This window comes from Mangifera indica, chromosome 5 (assembly GCF_011075055.1).
Source record: "Mangifera indica cultivar Alphonso chromosome 5, CATAS_Mindica_2.1, whole genome shotgun sequence".
NCBI classification, from domain to species: Eukaryota; Viridiplantae; Streptophyta; class Magnoliopsida; order Sapindales; family Anacardiaceae; genus Mangifera; species Mangifera indica.
In genome coordinates, this window is record NC_058141.1 from 11,460,868 (window position 1) to 11,483,591 (window position 22,724).

A 22,724-nucleotide genomic window follows, 5' to 3' on the forward strand; every position below is an offset into this window, starting at 1 on the left:
TCTTTGTCCTACAAGGCACAAAAATTAGGAAAAAAATAACATAACAGTTTAGACATAAATTTTAAGCAAAAAGAAAAAATACATAAAACATTATCTAGAGTAAAATTGAATGGAATGGTGCCAGTAGAAGTAATAGGTACTGAAGAGCCAGTGGGTAAATTAACAATAGGAGTGGAAGACGACTGTATTTGGTAAAAACGTAGAATTTGAAGTGATGTGATTTGTTGCTCTGCTACCCAAAATCCAAGTCTTGGTAAAAACTAAATTAATTGAAACATTAGAAAATAGGGGGGAACCTGTAGCATTTGCAAAAGCATTGCTATTGCCACTGGTGTTGTTTGGCATCACCATAGATAAAGCAGGTGTAATTTGTTGGACTTGATCAATTGAGAGCCCATAAGAAGAGTTGTTGCCTTGAGAGTTGTTTGCATGTGTGTTTTGTTTGTGGAACTTCTATTACAATGACCGAAGGAAAGAAGTGAGAGCCATTTCCACAAGGTCCATGTTGTGGTTGTGATTTATTGCTTTGATTTCCTAGTCTTCATGAGTTGTTAGAAGTCCAAGTTCCATTCTTGAATTTGCACCTTTCTTCGATATGTCCTCGCTTATCACAATGTTTGCAATACGACAATTTTCAATCGTGTGACCATAGCTATTGCAGTGCTTGTAATGCTTGTCTGTGGGCTTGTTAGAATATTTACTTTTATGGCTTTGAAACGTTATTGCAATTGAGAAGTTTTTTGTGACCTCAGAGATCATTTATCGTTATACTTTATCTTGAATAGCAAACAAGCTTGACGAACATTAGACAATGGTGATATCATGACGATATTACTTTGAACAATGCCAAAGGTATCATTAAGACCTATACAAATTGCATAATTTTATCCCCTTCTCTCTATTGAGCATCAGTCTTTAATTGGTCACAAATAGGAATGGTTCTATAGGTTTCTAACTCATCCTATTGTCCTCTGAGTTTTGTATAGTAGGTTGAGACAGTCATGGTGCCTTGTGAAAGGGATGTCAAGGATTTTTGAATTTGATAAATTGCTAGAGCTTTTTTTTTCAGGAAATTGATCTTTGAAATCCTCCCGAACTTGGTAGGTTGTTTTGGGATGGACAACCGCTTTAGCTAGATTGGGTTCCGCCGAATGAATAAGCCATGACATAATCATACTGTTACATTGATTTCATATGGCAAATTCAATGGGTTGCTGTTTTTCTGAAGGAGGTTTAATGGTCCCATTGATGAAGCCAAATTTGTTCTTGGCTGTAAGGGCATGAATCATGGATTTGCTTTCCGAAGTTCTTATGGATGGTTAGCAACTAATAAATTTAGCAAAAGAAGAATCACTATTTAAAAAAGTTATTGAACAAACTCTTTGCTTTACCAATTTTTTCTTTAGGTATATTAGGGTTTTGCTCAATGTTGCCAGAGCCGAGGACAACATAAAAAACAGGAGTCGTCATTATCATTTGGAGCTCCAACAGGTATGTCGCTGCATTTATGCATTCCTCACTACTTTTTTGTCAGCCAGTAGCAAATGTCAGTTAGCTTTCTGAATAAATTAGTTGCTCTTAAGTTTTTTCATCTAAAGTACTACTTGCGTACAATGTCTTATCATCACATTTCTATAATGCCGAGTACAAGGTTAGTATAAAACTTGGACAAAACTTCATGGCTACACAACCGCCTGCTAAATGAATAAAATGTTGACATGCTCTGACCATATCTGCAAAGCTTTCACAATCTATGATCACCCATCTCCAGTATTACATTTCACTTTGCTGCCTTGTCTTCGCATGGAAATTTACAAGGAAATATATGATTGTATTGTCACCCCACACCTCCATGGATCCTGAATAAGTCAGTCACCATGTATCCTGCTTCCATTTCTTCGAAGGGGCATGTGGTTTTGGCTCTCTGCAGGGACTACAGGCATGTGAAACTCAAGTTTCAAGATTGTTCCTCAAGTGTCTTCATCCTCCAAAGCAAACTAAAGTTGAGATCGTTTGGCAGCGCTAAACCCAGATTTTGAAGCAGCCAATATCAATTTGTCACTCCTGGCAATGAAGATTAACGGCTACCACATTGCTGGCTATCTGAAAAGTAACACTTCATGAAGTGGTGGATAGTGTCAGGCATGCATGATAATACTTTTCCAATGAGGGTTTCCTGAGACATGCTTGCAAAACCTTCCGAAATTGATGGTGTGCCTCAGCATCCCTTTCAACATTTTAGAATACAATGGACAGCACCTGCTAAGTGCCAGTGAGAAAAATGAAGACTCATTTCCCTCTACCTTGGCATCATAACAACCAGTTGCAGTTTGCCTAGCTGACAAAGTTTTAATAGATTTTTGTATACGGTAACTTTAGCTTGGTCATCACTTAATAAAAGAACATGCGCAATGCTGAAAGATTCACCTTTCTCAACAGCAAACTGCCACTCCCTCATTGTTATATTGAACCAGTCCTTTCTTGCAGACCTGGTTGACTTGACTTCAATGTACTCTAAACTATTTTCATTCTCTCTTATCACAATGTCATAGGGCAACCCAGTTTCATTATTTTCATTTACCCAATTCACAGCTAACTTACCAAAGAGTTCTGTGAAATGTTTAAAAGCAGCAAGCTCACCCATTCTCCCAGTTCGCAATGCTTGCACTACATCAGGTGCACCAGTATTAAGCCGATCTCTGTTGCTAAATTTAGACAACTCAGGGCCTTTGGATAAAAGATCTAGATCAACAGGATCACATGCAAAAAACATACTGGAAGGATTGTGACAAAATGCAGGGCCAAGCTGATGTCCCATATTTTCAGCACCTGGCAAGATTAAGGCTGTTGAAGTTATTGCAAAATCATCTCCAACAGTCACATTAGAATCAATCTCCAAGGGAGCAACATCATTTATTTGTGTGACAACATCTTTGTTATCATCGCTGTTTCTAGTTTGTGAGCTGTCACTTGGCTTTGCAGTGGCTGCCTGTGTTCTAAAACCATTTGCACGAGCATAATTGAAATCTGGGGCAGTTTTCCAATCAGCAGGTGGCCAGTTTGAGCTATTTCCTGCTTTCCTTTTGGATTTTGAAGAACTTTGATCATTTACATCTGGTGATGTGGCACTTGTTTGAACCGATGCGTCATTCTCAGTCAAAATATTTGCAGATGAGAGTGACCAGACAGATTCTTCAACAGGAAGCTTTGGCACTTTTTGGCTATTTAAGATGAAAAACTCTGTTTGCTCCTCTGTAGAACCTGATTCTGCCATGGTTGTGATCATATGGAGAAAATTTGCAAAGTGCAACTCGGGATTTCCATCAAAGAATAGGCAAGAAAGCTCCATATACAAGGCATGAGAGTCAGAGTCCTGTCTTGTGTAAAAAGTGTTACCCTGTACAAATTAAAGAGGGATATAATGATGAAAATTTGGATATACAGTATTTCCAAAATATTAATAATCACAAGGATAATTAATTAGATGTCGTCTCGGATTCTCATAAAATGGACATGGTCCAACTAGAAAACTATTCAAAAGGGAATGTGGAAGATCCTGTGCTAACAAGTATAACCCATTAATGCTTTCTAAAAATGCAACAAAACAAAATTTTTTGGAGGTTTTACCCATCCTTAAGACAAAGCCAAAATTAAGTTTGTTTTCTATCATATCAAAAACTGATAATTTGTAATAAAAAAAAAATTATGTTGACAAAAGGATCAGTCGATACCTGCAGAAGACAACTGCATTCAAAACGCTTTTTAGATGCACCACCATTGCTTTTGATAACATTTCTGTAGAACAACTTGTCAACAACTACAACTTTTAGATAATTCAGTGTGTCAAACCCAGACTGCTTCAATTTTAAATATTTATCAGGGTGTAAACTAAAGATGTAACGCTGAGCAAAAGGAAGGGCCCAGTTCACTAATGAAGCCTTAAAACTACAATCAGCCAAACCACAGTATATTGCCTCACGAGTTACAACCTGCAAAAGGCCAAAGCAATAAAAAATTAAAAGATAGTAGCATATCAGATAATCTTGTGCAGTCACTTGACATGTTCTGCATCTTATGGTTGATTATAGGCAACTTGCTTATAGAGCTAGTAGATTAAGACTTCATCACCTTCATTCTCCTCAAGATATGCATTTTCTTTAATGCTTAATATCAAATTCCAATCACGTATTATCTTTGGTAAGCGGATATGATTAAGAGGTGATAGCTAAAGGAAAAGTAAGAATAAAAAGTTTTAGTTTTCCATGTAAAGTATTAATCAAACCATGGGACAGGCATGAACATATCATCCTTTGAATCTCAAGAGGAAACTTTCCATTTAGATTGTAATGGGAAAATTTGTTTTAAAAAAATATAGTATAACCTCTGAAAGAGCAGGAATCCCCAGAGTTTGCATGAGAGAGGACACTTTAGGTTGAAGCATCTCTTGTTCATCGCCACCAAGTTTGCCAAACTCTAGAAAATCAATGGATTCTAAATGCTTAAATCTCTTCTTCAACTTCTTATCATCACACCAACACACAAGACCAAATGAAGGGTGTAGGGAAGCCCACTTATCTTGAACAGTGGGAAGCACCGTATACTCCAATTTTGTAAGACAATTTTTCAAGTAAAGAATATCTTCAGAACTCATGAGTGCAGATTTTAGTCCATCAGCCCACTTCAGGAAAACTTGGAAAACCTAAGACATGAAAGAAACATTTAGATTGCAGCACAAAACTCATAAATTGTCAATTAGGTTTACATTAAGTTACTTACAAAGTTGGCGACTTGTGAAGGCAATGCAACAGTTGACAACTGCAGCAAAATCTCAAGGTAGCTACGGAAAGAAGGACTCTCATGTACTCCACATCTGTTAACAAAAAATTCGTGAAGGCCTGGGTATACATCTGACAACATCCTAGTTGACTGTTGCACGGATACACCAGCAGAGGAAAACTGAGGATACATCTTCTTCATTAAGTCCACAGTGCCAGTTGGATCATGCCAATATACTTCTTCAGAAGACAAAAACACACCCGATACAACATCCTCATACCCTTCTCCAGATGTGTATGGAACAAATATACACGGCTCTGAATGTAATTCCTCAGTAATTTTGCACTTTGATGCTGCCATTTCATTCCATATACATGTGTATAATTTTGACATTTGTCTTATGCTGTAGTGCAAAAGTGCAATTTTAATATCAATGACCAGGGCGGTGGGAAAAAAGAAAAAGAAAAGAATTAGAACATTTCCCTTTTTCTGATAAGAAAAATCAATTTTTTTTCCCAGGAAAAAAGAGGGACAAAAGGTACCACCTAAAACTACATGATATAAATATTTGATGTATGAAATGAACACTATGACAAACAATAATAACTTCAAAAATCTTTGATAGAGAGTGCTTGAAGTACAGCAATGTTGAAAATGGTCTTCTGAGACTATAATGCTAGACATCAATTATTAGAATTACATGAAAATATATTAATACTATATAAGGTTATGCTATTGTAACATTATTATGAACCTAGAAAATGTAAAGATTGCTTCAATACAAATCCAGAAATGAGCAGGAGAATGGACAGAAAATCTCAAAATATTTTTCATTGATCAATAAAGGGATTAAAATAAAGGTATTTTCGCTATTCGAGAGGACGGTGCTAACCACTTATGGCTATTTGAGCGGCCAGAACTCATCCAAATTTGTTTAGCTATTTGAGAGGCTAGACTTTCTCCCTCTATCAGTCAAATGTTATCCAAACAGAACACAATTTTTTCCTTCCCTTCTTCCTTCCAAAATCTCTCTCTTATACTTGCCCATAACTACCTCCATAAACAACTTTCATAACTACCTCCATAAACAACTTTCATAACTACCCATGTTTCCCACACTATTCTTGCCCATATATATTTTCATAAATTGCCTTCATAATTGCCCAATTCCCTATTTCATAATTATCCACTTCCCACCCAAATATGAATCCTAACATTACCCGCCTATTTAAGAACCACATTGTCCTCAAGATGGGAGCATTCCTGCTTTCATGAATCACAGGAAAAATATCCACTCCCAATCTCATCCTTTACTAAATCAATCCTCTTCATCCTTAAAGATCGTAGCTACTTTGATACCAACTTGTTAGAAACCCATAAATCTCTTAACTCTTGGACAACCAATCCAAACAACACAAACAAAATAGAACAGAAAATAGGTTTTTAATTTTTTTTATTTAAGTAATAGGTTTTTTAATATTGAATATTATTTACAAAAAACAAAAACAAAAGCCAGATACAATTCTATTGGCTTTCGAGGGGCTAAAATCTCTCCCTAATTTGTCTAACCTTCGAGAGGCTAAACCTTCTCCACTTCCATTGGCTTTTGAGAGGCCAACTCTCTCCCTCAATCAACCAAAGGCTGCCCAAACAAATCCTAATTTCATCCCTCCTTCCTTCTAAAATCCCTCTCTTAGACTTGCCTGTAATTGCCTTCATAAACTACCTTGATAATTGCCCATATTTCCCACTTTTATTCTTGATAATAACTATCTTCATAAACTGCCTTCATAACTGCTCATGTTTCCCATTCTTATTCTTGCCCATGCATATTCCATACTTGCCCTTGTGTGCCACATGTGCTCTCAATTCCTTGTTGAGTTACATAAATTTCAGTCCTGACATTACTGTGTTTTTGAAAATCACCTTGTCCTCAAGATGGGAAAATTGGTAAGTTCTCTTCCCCTGTGAATTTTAAGACAAATTTCCACTCCTAGATTTCATCATTTACTAAATCAGATCCTCCTCATCCTCATAAATTGAAGCTACTCTGACAACAATTTTTTAGAAACTTAAAAAATGTGAAGATTGCTTGAACACAAATCCAAAATTGTGCAAGAGAATAGACAAAAAATATCAAAAGACACTTTTCATTAATTAGTAAGGAGATTACAAGGAAGGTATTCCAACTATGAGAGAGGTTGGTGCTCACAACCTATAGCTATTCAAGATGTCAAAACTCTCCCTAATGTGTCTAGCTATTTGAGAGGCTACACTCTCGCCCTCAATCAGCTAAAAATTACCCAAACAAAAGCCAATTTATTCCTTGCCTCCCTCCTTCCAAAATCCCTCTCTTATACTTTCCCTTAACTGTCTTTGTAAACTGCCTTCAGAACTAACCATGTTTCCTACTCTAATTCTTGCCCATATCTGCCTCCGTAAACTACCTTTAGAACTACCCATGTTTCCTACTCTTATTCTAGCTCATAACTACCTTCATAAATTGCCTTCATAACTGCCTTTCATAATTGCCCACTTCCCACCTAAATGTGAGCTAAATATGTGGCCTATTTGTATGGAGTCAAGTCTTAATATTTCCTTTTCTTATATACATATATATGGGTCATAATCAATGGTCAATCATTTGAGTTAACTGCCTTCATAACTGCCCACTTCCCTATTTCATAACTGCCTTTCATAATTGCCCACTTCCCACCTAAAAGTCGGCTAAATATGTGGCATACGTGTGTGGAGTCAAGTCTTGATATATTTCAACATATGCCACATATTTAGCTCCAAATGAGTTAAGCACACCGCTTCAACATGGTTTATTACAGAATGTAAGCCTCACAATACTTGGGAACAAAAGTTTAGACTTAGGACAACTGAGCCCACTTGTAGTAGAAGCAGATTATGTTGATTGAGATCTGTAGAATTTGTGTAATTCTTAGACTTCTTTATTTTGATTAAAATTGTACAAAATACACCAAACAAAAAAACTAGATCCCAATAGAAGAAAGTTAATCTCTGGTTTTATGAGAAGAATTACACACAATAAAAAGGAAAAATACACTTGATAAGTAGCAACGGTTATTGATTGATCAACGTGAATATACTATTAAGATCACAATATGACAAAATTCACCAAGAAAAATGCGTATCAGTTGAATTTTAGTTCTTGGTCACTATATTAAATGAATTCTAAAGTGACTACAATAGACACTACTGGAGTTGGTGTTAGCTAAATTATCATTTGACACAATGTTAAAAAAGAAATGGAGCATGAATTCTCCAGATTTGTCAATTCAGGCAGAAACAGCCAACTCAATTTGTGTGAACAATATGCAATACTTAAGCTGATATCCAAAAAGAGCGAAAAGTAATTGCTATAAAACATTTTGCCAATGTTTTTCAACAATAAGAGAAAATAATATATAGCATAAACTAGCTGATTTCTGATGACTAGCATCTCAGGCCAGTGCAATAGATGGAAGGGTAAAATGCATAAAAAATGTATGATCATACCATCAGCGTAAAATTAAACAAATGTATACATCATGAGGAAGAATCGTAATACCTGGCTTTAAATGGATTATCAGATCTTCTCCATACTTTTAGGATTTCCATAATGTCTTCAAGGGTAACTTCAGACTTTAGTCCAATATCGTGTAACAACTTTTCACTTTTAACCTGTTTCAACAAGAAATGCACAGCAAAATTGTATTACACTTGATAATGCATGATACCTATTTGGCAAAAGTAATAGTCACATATAGCTGTTAGTTGCAATTACAGTGAAACAATCTAATAAAGCTTCTATAAAATAAATAAAAAACAATTCCATCATGTTTTACCATTTCATACATAACAACAAAGCACAATTGTGCCACTTCAGGCCACTTCAGACCACTTCAGATTAGCATTGAGCTCATAACATGAACATGAAAATCTCATAATCTGTTTAAGGCATTAAGACATTCATAAATCCATACAATTAGTGGTATATCTCACTTTTTATCCCTCTCTTTGCAATAGGAGTATTTCATCTAATTCATCTAAATAATTAGGAGAAATAGGCAATTTGGCTTATTTTTAGTTTCAGTTTCTATAAATATGATAACTTATGGTATTTAGCTAACATAAGTGAGCAATGACTTCCACACACATCACAAACAAATAAATAATCACGATGTCCAGCATTTGTATACACATGATGCATCAAACTAACCTTTGGAACAACATACGGAGCAGAAGCACCCAGGATAGAGCGCACTGCATCACAGTCGTGGAATAACTCTTCAGGATAATGGAGCTTATGATCCATGTTTGATACTGCCCACTGAACACTACATATGCTGTTTACAAATGAAGACTTGAAGGGTCTTCCATCACCATTGGACTTAAAATTGTAGAGACCTGTTGTTTTGTCACTATAGCAGTCATCCCATAGTGTATCAAGAATCTCTAATAAATATATACAACTTTCATGGTTGACGCTTTTGGTAAGTAGGGATAACAAACAAACCAACTCATCAGATTCCCAATCTTTTGCAGCTGATCCAGGGGAGAGTACCTCTCCATCGCATATCAAGTTCTTGGAAACCAAATGAGATATATCACCAACATTCTTATCAACTTGAACAACTTGTACAAAATCTGTTACACCAATTTCTTGGAAAAATTTCCTCCACTTTATCAGCCCACCTGAGAGTGACTTGTTTGCTGGATGCTTCAAATAGGTGGTGTCGACTTCATGCCATTTAGCATCATCCATGGCATCAATCAACTTATTAACATTAGCAGGATTTCCAAATTCTTTACTGAAGTGAATTGGCACCTCAGTCAGTCGTTTGAACCCATGATTTGTTAATATAAAAGCCTTATTTCGTAACTCTGAAACAATGTACTCCCTTTCAGCATGACAATTGGAGCAGTAAGATTGTAAGTGGATCATCACAAAGCAGAGATAATCCATCATCAACTTTTTGTCTCTATTAACAATTCTTTCATCACATATGGCTGGCAAAATATGCATCTTTACAATATCATGAGCAGATAGCTGTTGGACACCAATTTTGAGAAGCATCCTAGTAAGGTTGTCTACTAAGATCCTGTCCAAGCATGACAAATCAACAGCTGTTGCAGAAAAGAGTGAAGGACTGACAGTTCGAAGTGTACCACATAGATTTGGGAAAGCTTCAAGTCCAAGCCCACCATCAAACACAGAGTAATCAGAATGTAACCAAATTGTCCCTTCATCCACTGCACTGAATGTACCATCAGAAAGGGGAATGAATGGAATTTTTTGGAGGCTACCAATGAGATCGATTTCTATTCCTGAGTTTAATGATGATTGCCCAGAAGAATTAAAAGAACTTGTATAAAGCTCATTTAGCCAAGAAGATAGCCAACTGATGCCCATAGATTTCAAGCCATTCTCTGCCCGACATACAGAGGATATGATTTGAAATAGAATTTTGGGTCCATACTCCTCAATACCCAGTGCCCTTGCCAATGAATCTGACAAAACTATATCCTTATTCAAGAACCCAAGGCCCAGATGCTCATGAAGCAAGCTAAATGGAAGAATAGTATGTGCCTGATCAGTCCAACCTCTGAGAACCTTACAGGGAGGAACCCATTGATTATTGTCTCCTTCTAGAAGCAAGCAGTTAGCCATTCGTAATTTAGAAATAATCATTCGAGGAAGAGTAGAAAAAAAACCATGCACTTCACCTAAAAGTGGGACAAAACTCATATAAGCTGCCACAGCTTTTGCCGGATTATCCCTAAAACAAGGAAGAGAACAAAAAGATCTTTGTGCGGTAACAAATAAGTGAGGAAATTCTGACAATAACCACTGGTTCCAGGGACTATTCCCATCTACTTCTTCTCTAGATGATGGGAGAACAAAATCGCCTTGCAGAATAAATTTCAAACCATAAGTTCTAAGAGGAAGAAAAGCAAAAACAGGTTGCTGGTACAGAAGCGGACTGTAGTTCCCCTCATCCAACTCCTGCAATGTAAATGCTACGGCAATTTCAGTAGATTGCACATCAGGACGAACAACATCAGCCTGTAACTTCCGAGATGCAACAAACCAAGTCATCGTCTCCTTCCCACACAATACCTTTATAATACCATCTCCAACTGTTATTTTTCTCATAACAATGAGTGAATCATTGAGCATGTTTCGAAACATGATGCACTGGAGACGGTGAAGGAAGAGTAATAAGGATGGATGAAGATCAGAAAACATAGTGACAATGTTGTTCATGGCAATTCCTGTAGATAATTTTGATCTGAAAGGAAGCCTAATACAGGTGTTCCAACACTTACTGTCCAACTGAATGTAATCTTTGGATACCAGTCTACAAAACATGTCAATATTGCAAGGAGGCACCACTGTCGGAAGCACAAAGCCAATCTGACCCTCACTGATATCAAACTTGACATGGAATCCATTGGAATGAATCTCTGGAGCATCAGTGACCTGCATAAACACCAAACAAAACTTCAAGAAGACCTTAGTATTCATGGAATATGTACTACACAACCACAACAATGAACATTAGAGAGATTAAATTCTTACAACAAAATTAGAAGTACATTCCTATTCAAAAGAAAATTAAGAGTTATCTTTTATTATTATTATTATTTTTTGAAAACATTTAGATGTTATTAGTATTCAAGGAAGATACAGAATATTTAGAATTTCAAGACAGTGAACCATCAGTTTATTGCAAAGGATTAAAAAGTCAGACCAGAGAGAAGAAACAGAAAAATAGAAATTGACCAAAATTGCATCTCAATCTTGAAGAATTAAAAAAAAGAAGACATAGAAATAACCCTTGAGACCACAGTTGCTATACTAGATAGAAAATTATCTTTCTGTCCTAAAGGCTCAGAAAGAGATATAAGTTTTTTCATATCCTTTCGGCCGACAGATGTGGTAAAAAACATAGGGTAATAACTAAATTTTATATTGAGAGTAAATTAAAAATAAGAGAACAACTTAAAAACCAATTCTTACACACCCGGAATACTGATTTGAATCCTATGCCCTTCTGCCCGATATAGCCAGCACCTGATCCCTTCTTGGTGGAATTTCCAACATCACATAGCGCTCTGATATTCTGAGCTGAAAATCCTTGCTCATTATTTAAAACAATAATCCCAGACTCTTGAAGAATAAAAGTCAAAGTAGGTTCCACATTTTCTGAATAGATATTATCATCAGCATTTTGAACCTGAAGCAACAAGAAGAATACTTAGATTCACAATATTTTACCAGCAATCCAATTTTATATGTAGACAAAGAATTGAGGTTACTATCTGCCAAGGAAGTTAGTCTTGGACTGGGAAGCAAGAAAGAAAAGGTATCAAGTGTTCCCAAAAACTGAGAAATTTAGCCTCTTAGGAGGTTATATATCTATATCCTTTTAGTAGGAAGGCCACCACAACCAGTTGCACATCTCTGAATACATAAGAACCAGCAGAACCAGATTGATTAACGTACTTATCTATATATTGCCATTAGTTTTAACCAAACTTTAGTGGAGAAGCATTTCTTTCCTTGCAATAAAGATTTTAAGTATAGTTTTCCAGGCAAGAGGGAAAAGATTGAAACTAGTTGGGATCATATACAAAAGAAGAGGCCATGAGGTCTATTTTTATGCTAAGGCACTGCAAATACAATTTATTAACTTTCAAATTTTGGTATGTACTTTTGTCCCGTACGCTGTCAACTTTTACATTTTAGGTGGTTAAAGAACAATAAAAGCAGTAATGGATGTCATAAAACACAATCATCCAGCTAATATTTCACTCTCTACAGAACTTCACAGCACATCATGCCCAAAAAAAAAAAAAATCATGCCAAAAAAAAAAACTCATGAATGATAAGGCAAAATGCAAATGGTTTTAGTTTTTTTTATAACAAATTTCTAGTCCAGGAATAAAAAAAGTCAACAGAAAAGCAAATAAGAGAAGGCAGGCCAAAAACTGAAATTCCAATGTAACTGAAGGTTCGAGAAATTGACTTTATTTTAAACTTAAACAAGAGGCAACATTCTATAATGACAATAATGAATGAAAAAGACAGCACACTTACAAGCTCAAGAAGAAAATGTGAATCCTGAGAATATAATTCCTGAGAAAGACAATGAAGTGCTCTCCCTAAGCGAGCATGCTGCTTCTTCAACATGATACTCTCAATATTAGAAAGATTTTGATCCAGACCGAATTCTTCCCGCCTGATAGATTCAACAATTTCGGCTGCTTCACTATATTCAGTAACTCCATGTAATGGTTCTGTCCCACAATTGTCAATACCACTAGGGGAAGCATCACAATGAACAGTGTGAACTTCACTAAGCACTTCATTATGACTATCTGCTCCTATAATTTCATCTTTGGTACAGGAATATTCAGTGAATGCCTTTTGCATATACCTCAAGCCTGCATGCAACTCAGACCTAGCAGCTTCCAAACAGGAAGTCCCACAGGAGGTTAACAAGTCTGTAGCAGGAGTTGAACAAAATTCATGGTAATCATGAATCCACTCCACTATGCCAAGGGATAATCCTACCTCATGAAGCATGACACGCTCCTCTACTTGATTGCATTCAGATAAAATGGCTAAAGGGGCATCTTTAATTATGGAGTGCATGCCAAAAAGCAACACATCAGCAGCAAAGCTACAGAACTCAGAAGGCAGGTAAATAAGGCACTCAAGGAAAAACCTTGAAGTAATAGATACTGCTTTATTCAATTTTTTTAACTGATTGTGGACTTCACCTCTCAATTTAACTGAAGCAGCTTCATCAAGCATTGGCTGTCCGCTTGATACTTTCCCAAGCATAACAGAATTCTGCCAATCACTTCCATCCACATTTTCCATATTATTCTTGAAAATGGCCTCAAATGCATGACGTGCGTGGCACTTTAAGAGTGACAGAGGAACATGTTTTCCTCCCCCAGCTAATGCAAAGGAAGATAACAGTTTGACAGCTGTTTGGAAAGAGGACCCCTCAAGTGCAGCTCCAAAGAATGAATCTACAGTAGCTGAATGATCAATCCGAATCACTTTGCCTTCCTTTGTCACTAGACAGTATAACTCTTTAACATTGACTTCATTCAGCAACCATCCAAGAAGAGGTCCAAGTGAGGGGGCATATAAAAGTTCCCAGTGTGACCATGAGTTCAGATCTGACAACATAGGTGCCCTGAGTAGAACTTCAATAGCATCCTTGGATGTAACAGATTCTGAAATCCTAGTTCTCTGGGCAATATCAGTTCTAACCTCATTGGTTTCCAGTAAAATGTTCTCTTTATATGTCAGAGAATCACTAAGGCTAATTCCCAACAAAGTTTTAGAAAATACAACGCACTTGGAAATTATATCATTTTTATGTTTTCCTACAATTTCAAGGAAATTTTCCATGGGCCCATTTTCCACAATTTTGAAACTAAGCAACGGAAATTGTCTCATAAGCAGAGCAGAAATCATCTGCTTGGTAATAGTTTCATTTTCCCATAAACTATTTGAAGCCTGAGACACGATCACAACCAACAGTTGCTCGAGCAGGGAAACCTCTAAAGGAGATCTTTCGCTAGTAACATCCAACAAGAACTTATGCATCTCAATAGGCAATAAGGAGGCATATTTTTCTAGGAACATGAAAAAATCCCCAAAACCAAGGGACTTGAATTCCTTAACAGAAAACTGCTCTGCCAGCCAAGTTTCACAATTCCACAGCTTTCTCAAGAAGACAAATATCCTGTTTATAGGTGATTCACCATTGCTCAATATTTCATGATCCTTCTCAAAATATGTGGAAACTTTCTTGATAATTTGTTCGGCTGTCACACCTAAGAGATCAAGAAATTAGTTACATTTAAAAAGGCAAGAGAGAAAGAGAGAGAATAAATATATTATGCAGAAAAATAGTCTGAATTAATTCTATTAGCTTAAACTTTTAGTATTACTGGTTGCTTAAACTTTTAGAAAGGGAAAATTCGGGAATCATGGCAAAGAATTCAAGTTTGTAATAACCATCTGAGCAAGGAATAGAAAAACAAGTGCAACAGGAGAAAAGATTAAAATATAAAACAACAAAGAGAATCACACTTAAGAATTGAAAACTTATGTTGCTTTTTTTAAAGCAAACATTACTCACTGTTTGTATGTTGTACAATGTGTTCAGTGTTGAGTACTGCCACTTGTTTACTTGGCTCAACCTCAATGCTTTCAAATTCAGAATACTTATCAGAGGGTGTTTTCACTAATTCTTGTTGGCTAATTGCTTGGAAAGTATCATAAACACTATCCCACATACCAGATTTGATAGATGCCACCTGCAATATTAAAGAAGCAGATTTTATCCCATCAAAGATCTCAGTTATATGGATCATCATCAATAAAATTTCCGAGGACTAGTCACTAAGTGCAAGCAAACAAAAATAAATGCCAAGAGACAAAAGATCACAATCTAGGATACAGCATTTATATTCTACTACACATTTTGATGATCCTTTAATAGGAAGTACTTTTGACTCAGGAAAATGAAGGTAGCCATAATTAATCATATGCATAGTATTCATCCATGACCAAGTCCACATCCACAAAGATAATATATGTTTGCACACTATCACAGATACACCTTGGAGAAGAAAATAACATGTGATAGCAACTTGAACATTAGAAAAGAAAATATTTATTTTGATTTCAAAAACACATAAGATAAAAAGGTGAAAAATATGTGGCCACAGCAATTTAAAAAAAGAATTGCTACCATGGTTTCAGGTAGCTAACTAAAAAGTATAGTCAATTCAGCCACATTGTGCAGAGTATACAGATTGATTAACATTACTTAAAGAATTCACTTTGACCACATGAAAGACTTATGTAACAAAAGATTAAAACATGCACGATAAAAGGGCATGAAAAAAAGATGCAGGCATAGCAATTTAGACGAAAATTGAGAACATGGTTTCACATAGATGAACAAAAATTGTAGTTAATTCAGCTGCATTTTGCTTAATATGCATGTTGATTTTTAATTACTTAAAGGTTGCACTTTGACATCTTGAAAGGATTATGTAACAAAATTTTGGAAAACAAGATAAAAGGCTGTTATTAAAAGATGTGGGCATCAGCTTTGACAGAAATTGATAACATGGTTTCAGGTAGCCAAACAAAAATTATCATCAGTTCAGCTGCATTGTGCTTCATATGCAAGTTGATCAACACAACTTAAAGGTTGCACTTTGACCACATCAAAGTCTTTTGTAACAAAACTTTGACACAGTCAGGACCACTAGCATGCATGTGAAACAACCAGAATTTATTGGATCAACGGCACTACAAGGAGTAGATTATAACCATTAAACAAATAACAGTGATTAGGTGTACCTAGGTGGTCAGGAAAAGAATATGAAAAATGAATACAAAAAAATAAAAGCATATGAACATAATAGTATACGATGTTTATTTAACGATCCGAAACAACTTATTGGCAAGAACCCTTTCATCATAGAGATCATCCTCACAAGATATATCAAGGAGACTAAAAAAATTTCTTGAAAAGAAATTTGATAACGTATTCAAGGCACCTGACAGGATGTGAGAGAGTAGTCAAAATTTGACCAACGAATTGTATGTTAATTTCTAATTCAGCCCACAAGTAACAAGGTAATATCATGTAATACAAATTTCCAACATTAAGAGTTCATTACTAGTACTTTGACCTAAAAGACCCCTTCACTGGCAATGAACATTGATCAAACACAAATTTATAACAGCACATACAACCATAATCACAAACATAAAAGACAAATGCAAAAAAAACTTTAGAATTTATTAGATAGAATGGGGGATCAGAACACAGGCCCACTTCTCATGTTTTTTACCCAAGGTGATGGGTAAAACACATGAAAATCAAAAACAATTTATTTCCCATTTGCTTAAAGGCTGTTATATTTAGAGTTTCACCTTATATTGAAAAAAAGGATCATCAAGATTTCATCATAGGATTTAATAAGATCCCCAAAGTTACTCAATATAGCAAGGATTGAGATACCTACGTAATTGTAAAATAAAGAGCATGGTTCCATATAAGAGACCATAAAATTATTTTTTAAAAAGTAGGAGATCACCCACAGATATTTCATTGCAAATAATCAACTTACAGCAATATTTAGTAATCCGATCCATGGATATGATAAGAACATCAATTTCAACCTCTTTACATGATGAGCACTCTTTCTAGGATCTGTTGGTTTATAAAACTGAAGCATTCTTTCAAAAACCTGCGATTATAGAACAAAATCCACTAAGAATTGCATTTCATATCAAATCTGACAAATATATTCCAAAGTTGGGAAAGAAAAAAAAAACTGATTTATTGGTCAAAAATCAAATATTTAATATAAAAGCATAGCCAAACCACAACCAAATAACTGCAGCAATTTCATTAACATACATGCATTACAATCATATATATGACCTGAATTTTGCTCCACAATCAGAGAACCACCCTCTTCATAAAATAGTAGTGCATTGTATGAAAAATCATACACATTTTGTATTAAATTGTAAGTTTCCTAACGGAAATACAGATGAACACACACATATGTATTGCATAGCACTTATAAACAATTTAAGGTCCTATAATCCTGAAACATGATAATGCTATCAAATCTTAAGCTTCTTCCCAGACATCTTAACAACAAAAACAATGTTTGCCTATGAAAAATCATACACATTTTGTATTAAATTGTAAGTTTCCTAACGGAAATACAGATAAACACACACATATGTATTGCATAGCACTTATAAACAATTTAAGGTCCTATAATCCTGAAACATGATAATGCTATCAAATCTTAAGCTTCTTCCCAGACATCTTAACAACAAAAACAATGTTTGCCTTCTTGGAACTCCAAATATCATAATTGTTTAGATTTTAAACAATTTATATTCTTAACCATGCATGCAGAACATAAGGAAAACTCTGTATAATTATTTAAAGAACCAAAGAATATATTTACCAAAATATTAAACTTCAATAACTTTAAGCAATTAATATTCTAAAAGCCTATTTACACAAAAAAAAGAAAAGTTCATCATTAATAACTTTAGATAGAATCAAACAAACTCAACATTGATGAAAAAACAAGAAGCAAAGGGCAATTATTTGATGCCTGCAAGAGGATTTTCAAATATTTATGGAAAACTCATAATAACAAGACCAACTCACCTCAGTCACAGTATAGTCCCGACATGCCTCCTTCCAGGTTGTAATGAACATCCTCATACAGTCTTCAGAAAGTGAAATCTCAGCTTCATCAACTTTAACATCTTTGGTATCACTGTTGTTTTCGATAGAAAAAGCACCTTGTTTCACCTTTTTCTTTTTTAGCAATTTGGCAGGCACAGACATTGGACCAATTTGTTTTTCAAACTTTCTTTTCTTTGATGATGACCCAATACTCTCATCTTGCCTAGAGCTGTTCCCAACAGCATAGATTTGGTGATTCATTTCACCTTTCAAACCAAGACGTGCAATCTCTTCTGTTGCAGATGGGTAAGGACAACTGCTAACCCGATCTGAACTATTGACTTGTGATGACTTAAAATGGTAGCCTACATCACTGTTACCTACATTTGAACAGTCATCACTATCCTCATCCTCTGAGCCTGATGATACAAATCGAATGTGCTTGCCAAAATCCTCATTTAATGAAGAAAATGATCTCACACGTTCACGTATGGCAGAAAAACGCTCATCCAGTTGCTTTTTCCTATGTGAAGAAAAAATAGGACGTTTATGATCAGTTTGCGATCCCTCCCAATATTTCTTTAGCACGACGTCTTCTGATCTCCTAGCTTCCCGAATAAAATTAATATGCATCCTATAACCATAAAAAATGTGCAACTTTGATCAAAAATCAAATCCTATCCACTTTCAGTTGGCATGAAAGAGACAAAGAGGTGAAGAGAAAACTGTAAAAAGGCACCACAGCAAAGAGGGAAAATATCTTGAAATATATTCTGATCACTACAGTACTCAGCCCAAGATTCCATCATGTGATATTTCTCAGTGATTTGCAAACATTAATTGGCACAGGAACAACTTTTAAAGTGGCTATTGAAAATACGAAAGTAATGAGATGAACAGGGTGGGGTGGATAATTTTATGCAGAATGTAAAGCTGGTAGAACATAAATAGTCAGAAAGTCAACCAAACATCATTGACCCAACAAACTTTGATTACCTGTACCACATTCATAGCATAGACAAAGGCGTCAAGAAACTTAACTGATTTGAAACATAAATTGCTACCATGATTGCTTTAAGAAATTATCACAGAAAAAAAATTAAAACCTTCGCAAGAATGCAAATTCCATTAAAAATCTAACTTCACTATTCACGACGGATTCAAACTTTACTAGACAGCACAAAAAATAATGAATTAAGAGGAATCAAATAACTTAACATATTTTTATAAGAAACTATAAAACCATATATAAGATGAGCCTGAGATCAGTGCTTCAGTGGACCAGTTTCAACAAAGAATTCAAAAAAGCAGAGCCATTCTATACAAGAATGTGACAAAAACATGTCAAACATTATCTTCAACATACATTCTTACTATAACAAAGAAAAACCTTTTCTTTTCAATCAAACAAAAACACTGGGACAATACATACCCTAAATTTTGGATACGCACACCAAGTTTTTCTTTGCTCGCCACTGATCGCTTCTTAGCAATGAAATTGAGAAACTCATCAACATTAATGTCTTTCTTTTTATGAGTGTCCAAGTACTCAGAAAGGTAAACAATTATGCCACGAGTAGTTATTTTAAAAACTTCAGTTACATCACAATTTACTGAAAAGTAATGCAAGACCAATGGGTGTCTTAAAAAAGGGCCAAGTTCCAGCTCTTCAAACTTCTTGATGCCCTCATTCTTGCATATGGCCACTTCCAAATCATTCAATGATGTAATTTGTTGGACCCCGACAAAGCAATGAATAAACGCATTTATCTACAAAAGGGGGGAAAACATGAGGAATATTAATACAAAACCCCGCAAAAAAAGATATTCAACTTAGCCTCGAGTTTACTGAGAGAAAACAGAACATAAATGATGAAAAACTGAATACACATAAGGGATGTAAAAGAACTGAAATTTAGTCTTCAGGTTGCCTCTGTTTACACACACAGGGCTCTGTCACACACAAGTTACACTTTAGTGAAACTTTCAGTCTTCACAGACTCCTAATTACAGTGCTCTGAATTCCAAATTTTCAAGTTCTATAATCTTCCAAAACCATAGTAGCACTCAGAAAAAGAAATATACGTTATGAACAAATAAATTGAGTCTTCTCTAATGTCAATCCACTCGTCAGAATTCTAGTTCCACTAAGCCTCAATTTGTTATAATATAAAAATTGAAAAAAAAATCAATCAGAAAAAAAAAAGAAAGAAAGAAAAATTGGAGGTCCCATTACATTCTTTGAAAGATTATAAAAAAAAAAAAAAAATCTAATTTAGGAATCTGTAGGTAGAGTACAGACTAGGAAAACCGATTTTCTGCAAAGTGATCATATTTATAATATGAAAGCGAATGCTAGTAACAGCTGTTAATCAAACTGACTAAATATATTGTATCATTTACAACGATGATGTTGCATGAAACAATTACAAGTTTTCATTAAATTAATAAAATGCATGTCAATATGAAGTTACCTTAGATTCAGTGACCATAATTTTATTAAGAGACGGAACCTCCTGAATTTGAAACCCCAAAGAGCTCCAAGAATCCACCTTCAGCTTCAAAAGCGCTGACTCACAAACTTTCCACGCGCTCACGCTCTCCCCAGCCGCTATAATCTCACTTCGAGCTTCAGATACTGCACTTTCAACTCTGTCCAACACCTCTCTTTTGGGCCTTTGAGGCTGACTTGACGGAGGAGTGTGAGTTCGCGATGGGTGATTACTTGTATTATAAGGTAGTTGTTGGGAAGGACCATTATGATTTTGGATATGAACAGACGGGCTTTGGAGGGGAAAATTAGGGTTTTGAAAAGGGAAATCAGGATTTTGGAGAGGAATATTTGTTAGGTTTTGGAGGAGTTGCAAGGCTTGGTTGGGGAAGAAGATATTAGGATTTTGAAGGGGGAAGTTGGGATTTAATTGCGACGTCTGGGTTTGAGATTGGGAATTAAATTGGGGAGTCGGCTGGGAACCGCCACTGCCGCCTGGGCGGAAGCGACGGCGGCGGTGGTTTTCATACATTATATGAAAGACAGAGCAGGACGAGAGGTTTATGAGGGGTTTTTTAAGTATTTATACGGACTACATGGCGAGAATAATTTTTTTTGCGGTTTACACACAACCTTAGGATTAAAAAGTTCAGATAGACCCACAGGTTTTAAATATGAATCCTACCTTCCCTCACATTCATAAATTCATCATTTACTTTTGGTGATTGTGGTAATTTTAATTAGAGACGGAAACAAGGTGGGATATATCTTTTGTTATTTTTTTTGTTTTAAATTATTTTAATTTTAAGAGGGTTAACAATTATACAAGGTTTTAGATTGTATATTTATCTCACTAAACCAGGATATTAATTAAAAGGCCAAAAGACTTGTTTCCACTCAAGTTTAAGTGTAATATGAAACTCATACTTTTTAATTTTTAAAAATCAGAATACTCATTTATAAACAAAATTTTGTTATAAAACTCAGTTAATATTAAAAGTAAAATCATCATTTAACAAAAAATTAAAAAAACTACAATTTTTTTATATTTTCTCTTCTTAATTTGAAAATCTAATAATTTTTTTAATATAAAGTTTAAAAAGTAGCAATTTCCCTTCTAGAATTTTGAAACCATTGTTAGAAACAGTAAAATTTATCTTCTCTGACCATTTTGACTCTCTCCTCTTTATTTATCTCCTCTTGTTGACTTATTTTCACCCATTGACAATAATGATATCCTTCGATAAAGACACTCCAATGAAATCGTCTTTGTCAAAATTAATCGCTTTAATTAATAGATGAAAACAAGTTAATAAGAAGAGATAACCTAGATGAGAGGACAAATATGGCGGAGTTAATCACTTTATTTTGTTCACATATATTTGGATAGTTTTTTAAGATTTATTATAAATATGTATTAATTGGTCATTTATAATTTCATATAAATATTTAATAGTATATCAATTTTGCACGTATTTAAAAAATAATCAAAATATATAATATTTTAAGAAGAAAAAAATTAGTGGATAAATTCACAAAACACATATATTTTAGATAAAATAATAATTAGATATGAGTTCAAATACACATACTAATTTTCATATTAATATAATAAAACTACATTAATTTTATCTAATATTCAAGACAATTTTTTGATAAAATTATAATAATTTTTTTAACTATTGGAATGACTTGATAGGAAAAAAAAATTATTTGATTTTAAATTTATAAAATTATTCTATAATTAAAAAACAGTTTTTTTATATATTTTGAAATAATTTTAAATTAAAAATATTAAAAAATGATAAAACTATTCATACTTACTTCGGGTATATAAATATGTATATACTTTATATGTCATTTTGCGATTAGATATTACTTTATTCTTTATTCAAAATTATCAAATCACATAGTAACATATTATCTATTTACCCAATTAAGCACTTAAAAATGTATACATATAGTTCTATTGTTTGTAGAAGTATGATTTTAATAAGTAACGTTAAATATGAATCGAATTGAGCTTAAATACATTCAAGCTTAAGTTTGACTTGAACAATAAATTATTGGCTCCAGTTCATTGAATCAAAGTAAATGGTAGTTTAAGTTCAACTAATTTCTTAAGTTTGATGTTTAAAAATCGATTCGAGTTTATAGTGTAGATTCTTAGCTTT

The 22,724-nt window shown here is 34.6% G+C and overlaps 1 protein-coding gene across 1 annotated transcript; it reads right to left on the bottom strand.

The window, feature by feature from the left end:
* Nucleotides 1-1,604: 1,604 nt before the first annotated feature.
* LOC123215587 (protein NO VEIN) lies at nucleotides 1,605-21,150 on the bottom strand. Its single transcript, XM_044635747.1, has 13 exons — nucleotides 20,534-21,150; nucleotides 19,492-19,829; nucleotides 18,039-18,693; nucleotides 16,969-17,088; nucleotides 14,958-15,135; nucleotides 12,890-14,649; nucleotides 11,814-12,026; nucleotides 9,005-11,269; nucleotides 8,354-8,466; nucleotides 4,777-5,179; nucleotides 4,382-4,699; nucleotides 3,732-3,989; nucleotides 1,605-3,397 (listed from the first exon to the last, which is right to left on the bottom strand). The coding sequence occupies exons 1-13, from the start codon at nucleotides 21,080-21,082 to the stop codon at nucleotides 2,300-2,302; spliced, it is 8,268 nt and encodes a 2,755-aa protein (XP_044491682.1). The 5' UTR covers nucleotides 21,083-21,150; the 3' UTR covers nucleotides 1,605-2,299.
* Nucleotides 21,151-22,724: the final 1,574 nt, after the last annotated feature.